Source organism: Leuresthes tenuis, unplaced genomic scaffold, assembly GCF_036924035.1.
Source record: "Leuresthes tenuis unplaced genomic scaffold, fLeuTen1.0.hap1 SCAF_1, whole genome shotgun sequence".
In the NCBI taxonomy this organism is placed as follows: domain Eukaryota; kingdom Metazoa; phylum Chordata; class Actinopteri; order Atheriniformes; family Atherinopsidae; genus Leuresthes; species Leuresthes tenuis.
Window position 1 is genome coordinate 29,397,609 of NW_027325355.1, and position 11,594 is coordinate 29,409,202.

General features: G+C 44.9%; 1 protein-coding gene across 1 annotated transcript; it reads left to right on the forward strand.

The window, feature by feature from the left end:
* Positions 1-302: 302 nt before the first annotated feature.
* dusp27 (dual specificity phosphatase 27) lies at positions 303-11,594 on the forward strand. The gene is made up of 6 exons (XM_072378008.1): positions 303-348; positions 1,701-1,839; positions 3,788-3,906; positions 6,735-6,966; positions 8,046-8,257; positions 8,797-11,594. Exons 2-6 carry the CDS (start codon positions 1,724-1,726, stop codon positions 11,592-11,594), a joined length of 3,477 nt encoding a protein of 1,158 aa, XP_072234109.1. The 5' UTR covers positions 303-348; positions 1,701-1,723.

The following is an 11,594-nucleotide window of genomic DNA, read 5'->3' on the forward strand; positions in this document are numbered from 1 at the left end:
TGAATAAGACAGAAAAAGAAAGGATGAATAAAAGAAATGACAAACAAACAAATAGAAGGAAGAGAAAAACGAATAAAAGAAGGAGGGAAATCTGAGGCTAAGAGAAGAAGAAGATCATTTATGATGAAAGAGAACAGGAGACGTGTCTGATGAAGTCGTCCTGGATGTAAAGTGAAAAATAACTGAAGGAAAACTCGAGTAAAAGTACTGGAGTACCTGGAGCTCTGGTGTCGGGTGTCAGGGTGCCCACGGGCCGTGTGGGGGGGGAGGGGGAGGACCGGGTCTAACTTCAGGAGAGGGTCTCAGTGCGGCCGCCCTCGGCTTCAGAGGAGCACACTTCAGCCTCAGGTGGGAGAAAACCACAGGGACACACAGACAGGTAGGACACATGGCTTCTTCACAGCCTGTTTGACTGCTTCAGAAAGTTTTCCCACTGATCTGAGAGCTGCTGCTCAGTCGGTTACAGCTCAGCGCTGCGAGGTCTCTGCTGCTGCGAGGCCTGCAGGCCGGCCAGCTGTCCTCGCCTTAAAAATAGACCTGCTGGAGGGCCTCGCTCACACTCAACACTACCCTGAAGCTTGGCTTCGGTTTGTTAGACTGCACTGAGAATAGTTTCTGGTTTAACGTCGACACAGACCATATGGGAGCTTCGGATGAAAAAGACATCTTCATCTCTTTAGTGTGTTAAGGGTGACGAAGAAGAGGCAGGTCACAGGTCCAGGAAATTAGGGTTTCAAGATTAGGCTCATTTTTAATTACTTACTAAATGTTTGGGGCGTTATAATAGAATCAAAAAGGTCAAAAACAGGGTGTAAATATTCAATTTAACTGTGCTGAACCACAGCAAATCGCAGTATAATTCAGACTCTGCGTTAGGATTTAGATTTTTATTTTAAATTCAGCTCTTTACACATTCAAGGTAATGTTTTCAAAGTGGCCAAACAATAAGCTTTAACCACGCTAACCGTGCTGCGAGTGAATATGACGTTCATTCAGGTCCTGGAAACCCAGAACAAAAGGTTTAGTTGTTCCACAAATAGAAAAAAAGCCTTTTCTCAAGTCATGTGTGTTGAAAGAATCTCTACTTTCTATAAGTGGTGATAATCCAGTTCAGAGTTGTGTTTTCTGATGTGGATCTGACCTGAAGGGATGTTTTTTTTGCATTTTCCTCGAGACTTTCCTCCCTAAAACATAGCCCTGACTCACTTGATTGTGCAGCTAATAACGACACATGATTAAGAACATGAGACCTCCAACAGTCATGTGAGCAACTGCATGTAAAGTGTCAAAATGGAGTCTTTTAAAGAGACAGAAGCATAGCACAAAGAATGCATTTCAGTGTTAATCGTGATGGGGTTTATGTTGAATGCTTCTATGTCAGTGTTCCCATCTGAGTGTAACTCAGAAAAAATGCGTCACAGTGGAGACAAACCTGTGCTCCAGCGTTGGGAAAGGTTGAAATTTAACATAATTCGTGCATCATCCTCCTTAAGATGTTCTTAAACTTCCTGAAGGAAACACTTTGAAGCAAACTGGGTTGTTTTTAGGGGAATTAACAAAGCAGCTAGTTCTAGTTATTGTTCCCTTAACAGGCTAAAATTCAGAAAGTTTACTTTGTCTCATCAGTGGAAAGAAAAAACACGTCGGAAGTTTTAGAAATGAACTCGACGGTTTAGTCAAAAGGTGTATTTATTTTCTAGGCCTCTTTCGGATCCTGGTTGTCATGGCGTCAGCCAATGAGAGTGTGGAGCGCGAGGATCAGAAGGTTCCTGACGGAGACGAGGAGGAGAGGGATGTCAGAGGAGTCCAGTCTCATTACCTGCGCTGTCCCTCCCCCAGGTAGCTCTGAGCACTCCAGATTCCTCTTTATTGCTGGTGGTTTTAGGAGTAAAACGCTGAATAGCTCTGACATGTTGTCTGGATGTGGCTTCATAGGTTTCCTGTAGTAACTGGTTTATTTTATGTGTAAAATCAAACGGAGCAGTTCGAAGGTGGATGAAGATTTAAATCTGCTCCAAACATGACTTCGTCTGAATATTGAATAATACTTATTTGGAATTAATTCACAGAAACAAATGCACTGAAGTTAGATGACAAGTGTGTCTTCAAGCTTTGATTTTCCTGTCCCTGCTGCAGTAGTTGATTTGACTTTTTGATGTTTATTTATTTATTTTTGAGTCTCTCAGAGTCAGAGACACTGGATCATACTTAAGGACCATTAAATTAGGAAGAATGTTTTGTGTCGCTTTGTTATTCCCTTTAGAATTAAGTTAAATCTGACCTTCTTCGTTTTTAGTTTAAAGTATAGCTACAGAAACTCAGGCAGTAGGAGAGACGCCTGCATTATGAGGATGTGAAGTCTTGATCAAGTTGTTTCTTTATATTTTCCTTCCAAGCAGCCAGATGTTATTGTAATCTTTAAAGTGTCCTGATCAACAGTTCTCCAGCTTTCTGAAGGTCTTTCAGAGTTTTTCTTTGGACATTTTCTGCTTCTTCAGTCCTTGTACCTGAGCATTTTCAGTGTTTTTTCTTTGTTCAGCCACTTAACTCTGAGCTATGAAGCATTCAGGCAGAAAAAAGGCTCCTAACTCAAGGGATGAACCAGTGTTGTGTCGACACAGAACAGACAACTTAGCAAAGAAGCCATTTTAAACTGGATCTTTAGGCTCTTTGTCACAAAGACACATCATTTGTTCCCATTTCTTTAGCTGCATCTATGAAAAACAGCAAAGAAAACACAGTTTGACAGACAGAAAATAGGATTTCTGCAGCAACAAGGTGATTCCCAAAGAGCTATTAGCTGAAAACTTGGCATATCTCAGCATGGTGTGCAGTGTGTCCTTAAAACATTTGAGGAAACTGGACAAGTGGAGGACAAAAGAAGAAGAGTCAGGCCTAAAAAACTATCTACAGCAGATGAACAGGATCTGAAAGTGATGTCCTTAAGAAAGAGGAAAAAATCCAGCTGTGACCTGACAGGACCTGAGAGATGCATCTGGACCTTCAGCTGATCCATCTACTGTTGGCCCAAGCCTCATCAGAAATGGTCTCCATGGAAGGGTGGCTGTCAAGAAGCCGTTCTTAAGGAAGGGAAACAGGGAGAAAAGGCTGAGCTGTGCCAAATGACACAAGAAGTGGACTGAAAATCAGTGGCAACAGGTCTTATGGAGGGATGAATCCTCCCCAGAGCCCGGACCTCAACATTATTGAAGCAGTGTGGGATCATCTGACAGAGAACGGAACAAAAGGCAGCCCACATCCAAAGAAGAGCTTTGGGATGTCCTTCAAGAAGCCTGGAGAACTATTCCTGAAGACTCCTTAAAGAAATGACAGAAAGCTTGTCTCAGAGGGTTCAGGCTGTGCTGGAGGATAAAGGAGCTCAGACCAGATATTCACTTTAAAGCTGCTGAGAACTGAGAAAAAACTCTGTTTCTGCCTCAGATTCTGGATTTATATTTATATTTCCATATGTTTACATCACTCAACCTGTTTTCTTGGCAATAAGTAAAGAAATGAGAAGCTTTTTGGTGCAGTTTTCAACACTAATCATCAGTCAGGAGCTTGTTTATGAACAAATGTGTTTCAAATAGAAAAACAAGAGTAGAAAGGAGATGTTTTCTGATCTAAACTGAAAAAGTTATAGAGAAGGGAGTAAAACCTCAACCCAGATTCGTATGAGATCTGCAGCTCATGTCACAGTTCAATTAAATTCGTTCATCACACAATGCTGATGAAAGGCCAGATGTTGTCACGCTGACTGTCTCTTCTTCCATCGTCTGTCTCTAAGTTTCTCCATGACATCAGAGTCCAGGTTTTCCATGATCTCTGGATCTGACGCTGCCAGCATCTTCATGGAGCCTATCCACCTCTCCTCAGCCATCGCTGCCAAGAAGATCATCAACGAGGGTGAGAGAGCAGTTGGGCTTCAGATCAGTTTCCAGCTGTTTTTCTGATGATTTCTTATCAGGCAGCTGCTCATTTGCTCTGAGGTTCATTTTTTATTAACACTTTTCTGAGGTATTGACAAAAAAGATTTGATCATGAATGATTTTATTAGTGTAAAATCTTGAGTTCTCTGCAACTTTTATGAAATCATCAAAAGGCTTCTTTAATTCTGCTTCAGGGAAAGAAAGTCTTTAAAGGTCAGGTTTTAACATACTTTACCACCAAGGAGAAACCAAGTCATTCCCACCACGACTTAAACAAACACAAAATACTTGGTTAGGATGAGGAAAACACACCCTTCAGCAGCTCTACATTTTCTTTTTTCCCATTTTCCCATCAATCCTGACGTTTGTATTTGAAACACTTTTCATTTCGGAGGGTGAAAAACTGATAAAACATACAACTGGCAAAGTAGAAGTTAGATGGTGTAGCTAAAGCTTTAGAGCTTCAGAGGGCCCTTGTGTGAACTTTAAAATGGAGATCTGAGGAAATTTGACCACTGGCCTTCGTGCATTCAACAAACAAAGACCTGAGCAGAGACCCAGGATATCAGGGGATACTTCCTGTATTTCATAATGTGATCAGTTAAAGTCTCCGTGGAATGACGTTCAGTGGTTTTGTTTCTGCACGGCTTGTCCTGCGGTATGCCTCACCTGTGCACCAACACCTGGCCAAATAATGGCAAACATTACAAAGGTATTATTTATAGGGTTCGACAGTCATAGAAAAGGCTGTTTTATAAAAAGGTTGAAGACCGGTTCTGCACTTGATCGGATATTCCTCCTCCTCGCTGATATATTCAAACAACAGGGGGAATGCATGTGAGAGTGCACGTGAGAGTGCACGTGTTAGAGTGCAAGGGTTGAGCCCGAGGAAAGGCAACAAAGACAGCTGACTAAATGATGGACTGTTTGATCAGAAGAAGTCAGGTTTTCTTTTCGCAAAATTCTGAAACATAAAGAGAACCAAATGGATTTGGTGCATAAAGCAAATTAGGGTTAAAACTGTGCTTCATATATGTTCAGATTAGGTTTAATGTTGATGTTTTGATGGGTGGTTAAATCCCACTCCTAATCTGCTTTTGTAATCCTGATCTTTTATCAGTGTTACAGATTGAGTGCATTGATGATGAAAGGAGCTGCGTTCAAGTGGCAAAAAGTTCAAAACGTCTTTAACCTTTTCTAAACTGTGCTCAAATACGCTTTATAATCGATTTAATGCAATAGTTTATCTACGTTTACAGCTTTTTATCATAAAAGTTTAAATGAAACTAAAGATATTACACATTACAAACCTGTCCGTGGAAAACTGCGATGTTGATGTGGGACTTTGACCTTAATTTGTCTGATAAATTTCCTTTTTGAAGTAGGTATCCAGACTTAAATGCTTTCAGGCTTTACTTTGGGAAATCTTCTTGCATAGAAATGAAATACACATAAATAGGAGGAAATCTGATGTATGGCCAGCTGTTAATGTCTGTTCTCCCTGCTCAGGCTTCAGCAGCCGACCAATCAGAGCAGAAGATGTGGAATTAAATGATAAAACGGTTTCATCTGCGACTTCAACCAGCAACAATATGATGGTTAGGATCATGATGAAGCTCTAAGTCTTAAAAATGAGTCTTAATGAAGTTAAACAATGTCTAAATCTGAAAGTATCTGATTGAGATACATTTGAGCGAAACCTTTAATCAGAGCAGCCGTCTTTATTCCACATGTGGGTCATATACAGATGTGTGCTGTCTGATTATTCACCAGCCTCAAACATATCTGAACTTTGTCTGTTGAAATCAGACTAAACTCTGGGGCCCATTTCTCATTCTGGAAGCTATAAGGGATTATTACTGATTTAAACTTGATTTATCATCTGGCTTTGTTCATATTTTGAGATTTTCAGATCAGCCTATGCCTCTTTAATAAGAAACCTGCTTCTTAAGGACTCTTTCCTCCTCATTAAAATGCAGTGGATGGGATAATTAAGTCTCATTTGGTCAAATACTCTTGAGTTGCTGCCAATCCACGTTCCATTCTCTCAGCTCGTTACCACTTGGACAGAGACGCTTCTCGTTGGAGGTGCAGACTGATTGAGTAGATTAGCTTCAATGACACATCAGCTCCCGTGTCAGGCTTTGGTGTCAGCTTAATGGACGATGCATGTTTCATCTGCAGGGAAGCGGACAGTCACTGATGAACGCAGCTGGTTTCTGCAGGGATGGAATTCTTCATTTAAAGCTTGGAGGTTTCACAGTGTTCAGAAACAACAAAAGCATGTGTGGCTGTCTGTATGTGTTCTTCAGAGTGGTTTTATTCCCACTGGGAGCTAAAAATGTACCGTGAGAAGTCTGTTAAGCTGCATGCATTAATCCAGCTGCACCAGGGCAGCATTATTTTAAACGTAATGAAAACTTTGGGCTGTTCATTATTAATATGAGTGCTGCACATAAAGGGCAAAACATGATAAAGAAAAAGCTCAGGAGGGATGAATTGTTTGCAGAGAGCTGCAGAGATGTGGGTTGGTGGATTTTATTCCCAGTGGGCTTTACAGACAGCAGAAAGTGTCGCTGAAAATAACAAGCCACTACAACATCTCCCATCAGTAGGGTTAAACTAACCTGTCCCACCACGGTCTAAACCCAGCTCATGTTCCCTGTTAGTGGGTGAACAAGCCAACACTTGGTGAGTTCGGCTTCACAACGACACGAAGAGCCTCCAAAGAGGCCAAGAAAATATACCAAAACCAAATTCTACCCTTTGTTCATGATCGTTACGACCCTATTCCTTCTTCCTCAGAGCTGCCACCTCGAGGCGTACGCACTGAGTCCATCCCAGAGTCTATGATGGAAACTGCCGAGCAGCTGATGGTGGAGGACCTGTACAACCGTGTACGGGACATGATTGACGACCGCAGCCCCTACAACACCCCCTGCGTGCTGGACATCCAGAGAGCCATGGTGCAGGACCGTCTGGAAGCTCCAGTTAACCCCGTGGATGAGGTGTGGCCCAATATCTTCATAGCTGAGAAGTGAGTCGCCAGACAGTTTAGCAAAAGGCCAACTATGAATTGCATCTGAATGAGCAGATTTCATGTGTTTCTAATCATTTTTTCAAAGACTTAACTGGGTAATGTTTTCTAAAGCTGTCCATCACTTTACTAAAACCCATTTTTAGATGGGTTTGGTTCATTAAATGGATCTCTTCAAAAGATTAAGTTCTGCAGCAGCCTGCTAGTGATGCACTGACCTGAATCAGGTGTGTTGAAGCAGGGAAACGTCTAAAAGCTGCAGGACCGGATGTCGGTTTCCCTGTTCTTGATACATCTGCCAGCTGTGCAACCTCTCAGCCTCTTCACAGTCTATCGCTTGGGTCCACTCTTCCACATTTCCATGACAAACTTAGTGCGTTCTGGAGCTTTTAACCCTAACACGGGACCTTGCTGTTTAAACCTTACTCCATCTGGGAAGATCCAGAACTTCTTATCTGTGTTGAACTTCACATTAAAAACAGTTCTTGAAGTCCAGCTTCTTCTGGAGCTTTCAGTCGCACTTCGTCTTCATCAGTGAAAGTAGTAACTTTAGCTTTTTGTTGCTAAATTCAAGGTCTCAAAATGTTCAGAAAACTACGTTTAAATATCTCGTCTTTTGAGAAACTGGGCCAACTCTGGTTAGCACCGTCACCTCCAGGCTCGATCCCTGCCAGGGGCCTTTCTCTGTTTGCATGTTCTCCCCGTGTATGCGTGGGTTCTCTCCGGGTTCTCCGGCTTCCTCCCAGCATCCAAAAACATGCATGTCAGGTTAATTGGTGACTCCAAATTGTCCGTAGGAGTGAGTGTGAGCGTGCATTTGTCTCGTTTGTCTCTATGTGGCCCTGTGATGGCGACCTGTCCAGGGTGTACCCCGCCTTTTGCCCGATGACTGCTGGGATAGGCTCCAGCCCCCCCCGCTACCCGATTAACGGACTGTCGGTATAGAAAATGGAAGGATGGATGGGCCAACTCTGCCAGCTGATGGAGACTGGCTTGAAAGCTCCAGAACAAAACTTACACTCAGCTGTAAGTCAATAAGCTTGAAAACAGAAAGACAACATGTTGTTTTTCTCTCTCAGGTCTGTTGCAGTCAACAAGGCCCGTCTGAAGAGAATGGGCATCACGCACATCCTGAACACTGCTCACGGCACAGGAGTCTACACCAACCAGTCCTTCTACAACGGCATCCAGTACAAGGGCATCGAGGTAGATGATTTCCCTGATGCTGACATCTCGCCGCACTTCCGACCCACTGCCGAATTCCTGGACGAGGCGTTGCTCACGCACAAAGGTGAGAGATGGTTTTGTTAGTCTTAGTTTTGTTTGACTTTATTGAACTGCATTTTTCTCCAATTCAACAATAAGATTATCTGTTCTCAGCTCCAACTGAGAAGAGAACAATACAAAAAACTTGCACATGGTTAATTATATATGTAAAACTAAAGAGAAATCTAAAAGGATGAATAAAGTTAGTGAATAAACAGCACAGATGTTTTTGGGTCTGTGGTTGGTTCCATTCTCAGAGTGTCCCTGGGCAGCAGCCATAACCGATGGATTAAAAGATCCCAAACACCTGATACTCTTTAATGTTCCCACAAAGTAGGGCTGTGTTCCTGGAAGAAGATGATAGTCTCTGTGGCTCATTCACAAAGTATTGCCTGAAGGCAGTCAGCAGCACACACTTAATATCTCACCCAGTTGCTGCAGGCTGCTCTCTTTCTTCCACTCATAGGCAGTGAAGTCACACAATCTGCATCACTTTTTAGGAGTTCACTGTCTTGATAAACCCAGTGTGGCACAGGTTGTAATTTGTGTTCTCTTGGCTTGCAGGGAAGGTGCTTGTGGTTTCCATGATGGGCATCAGTCGCTCTGCTGTCCTGGTGGCGGCCTACCTGATGATCTTCCAGAACATGACCATTATGGAGGCCCTGACCTCCATAAGAAAAAAACGTGCCATCAACCCCAACGAAGGCTTCCTGAAGCAACTGCGAGAGCTCAATGAGACTCTGCTGGAGGAACGTGACGATGACGACGAGACGCTCAGCCAGTGCTCTGTGATCGACGCTCGCAGCCGGGCCCGGATCTTCGGCGAAGGAGGAGACGAAGATGATGATGATGAGGACACAGATAAAGAGGAAGAACAAAGCATGATGGAAGTGAAAGCTCACTCCATTATGATGGAGGAGGAAGAGGATGGTGAGAGTGTGATGAGCAGCGTTGCCTCTTCTGCAGCTGCTGCAGCGCTCAAAAGTGGACTGAAGGGAGCGCAGAATGGGATGGACAGCCAGGCTTTAACTGGTGGTGAAGAGCAGCTGGTTCCTCCTGAGCACAACGGCGGGGAGGATAGGGAAGATGATGATGGTCTCGACAGCATGATCCGCGAGTGGCAGCGCAGAAATGAAATATACCAGAGTGATGACTGGTGGGAGGCCCAGCTCAACAGTGAGGAGGAGGATGGGGAATCTCTTGCAGGGGGTCGTCCAAAAAAGACAAAAGAAATTACAGATGCTGATGTGGAGAGCGTCACCAGTGAGGATGTACGAGCTGTAAAAGAGCGGTTAAAGCGTCGCATCAGGCGCCCTCCCTCCGACGCGATGTCCACCTCCAGCTGCTCAAGCTATTCCGATCTTTGGAAACAGCGGCTGAAGGAAATCGAGGAACAAGCTGCTGCTCGCTACCGCAAAAAAGAGGATGATGAAGGCAGTGAGAGCACTGCTACAGAAGGCGAAGGAGGAAAGCAAAAGATTGATGATGAAGTTCAGAGCATCCTCTCTGACACAACTTCCATGTACAATTTTTGCCAGAAGAACAAGGACAAGATGACACCTTTGGAGCGCTGGCGCATAAAGAGAATCCAGTTCGGTTGGAACAAGAAAGATCGCGAGGATGGAGAGAAAAGTTCTGTCGGTGACGGAGAGAAAGGTGATGGCGAGGGAGAAGCCAAGACCCCATCCTTCCAAGATGTGAACCTCACAGCGTACCAGTCGTGGAAGCTAAGGCAACAAAAGCGTCTTGGTGAGGATAACACAGACGAGATTCTGGAGTTGAGCCGGGGGGAGGACTCTGCTACAGTCAAAAGGAGGCAAAGACGTGAGGAGATTCTGGAGCGTTCCAAGAAAACTTTAGAGGAAAGTCAGTCCATGTGTGGCTGGGAGACAGAGAGCTGTGTTAGCGGTGGTACGATACCTCTCTCTGCCTTCTGGGCTGGAGCCGGCGTAGCAGGCCCACCAAGTGTGGCTAACGATGACAACATGTCCATGCTCAGTGGCAGATCGTCTGTCATATCCTCTGTTTCAAAAGCTCGCAGTACGAGATCTGTCCAGTCCGCGGTTCCACCGAACCCCATGATGCCGGTTCCTCCCATCCTTCCAGTTCCAGCGGTGCAAGGTCCTGGAGGCGAACCAATGGTCAATCTGGCCAGTATCCAAAACTGGATCGCCAATGTTGTCTCTGAAACAATCAAACAGAAGCAGAGTGAAATGAGCCTGCCTCCTCCATCACGTGCTGGGTCTGAACTAAGCTTTGGTGGTGCCTCAAGTGTGCTTGCAGGTCGTGGTGTGGATGATGACAAAGCATCCCTGCTAAGTGGTGCTTCCTACTCCAGTGCTCTGTCCAAAGGACGTGGTGGAGCAGCATCTGCCCTCTCTGGGTCGAGTAGCATCTCAGGTCTCAGTGGTCGAGGCTCGGCCCTGGGTTCTGACCTTGGCTCCACTCTGGGCTCCAAGAAAAACAAAATCACCACCACGAGTGTCCCTCTCTTCAGTCTCTTCCAGGATCAGGTCAACCTGGGCAAACTGGATGCCATGGACAAGGAGATCAAGACTGAGATGAGAGAGAAGATGGCCACATATGAAAAGAAGAAGATCCTGGAAGACAACAAGCGAAGTACTCTCTACAAGAAAAAGAAACCGAAGGAGGATGAAGATGAGGAGGAGGAAAGGAAGAAGAGGGAGGAGGAGTTTCTTGAAGGGACAAAGAAAAAGGAGAAACCGAAGAGGAGTTATGGCCTCTCCGGGTGCCTGAATCTCAACCCAGCACTGGAGAAAAACAAGAACACCAGTATCGATGACTGGCTGGAAAGTGTCAGGCCCCCCCCGAGAAAATCCTCTTCTGGTCCAGAAGCTGATCCATCAGAAGATCCATATGACGATCTTGATGCTTCTGCTTCTGAATTCGACTTCTCAAGTCGCAGGGCTTCCTACACCGCAGAAGAAGATGATGAGGAAACATACGGTGTTACCTCCAGACACCAGTCAAGACTGCATGAAGATCTGTCGAGGGAAGACACGGAGTATTCCTACAACGGGTTCTCGCAGTCCCGCGGCTACAGCCGTGCAGGAAGGTCATCTGCAACTTATGAGGAGAGCGATGAGGGAACAGAGAGCTATGGCGACTTCACCCAGAGAAAGTTCCCTCATCGTTCACGGCATGAAAACAGCGAGACAGAAGGGAGGAGGAGCAGGCGAGAGGACACCAACGAAGAAGAGGGGGACGACATTGCTACTTTCATTGCCCAAACCAGGCAGAGGGTCAGGGCTCGGGCTGCTGCGGAGACTCTAGATGACGAGGTGCTCACTGCATGGAGGGCTCAGCAGGAAGCAAAGGCTCAGAGTCGAAGTGAATCTTAG

Excerpts from the sequence above, each read along its gene's own strand:
- dusp27 (XM_072378008.1), top strand. The coding sequence starts at position 1,724 with ATGGCGTCAGCCAATGAGAGTGTGGAGCGCGAGGATCAGAAGGTTCCT. Across the intron at positions 3,907-6,734 it reads CAAGAAGATCATCAACGAGG|AGCTGCCACCTCGAGGCGTA; the intron begins GTGAGAGAGCAG and ends CTTCTTCCTCAG. Across the intron at positions 6,967-8,045 it reads AATATCTTCATAGCTGAGAA|GTCTGTTGCAGTCAACAAGG; the intron begins GTGAGTCGCCAG and ends TTTCTCTCTCAG.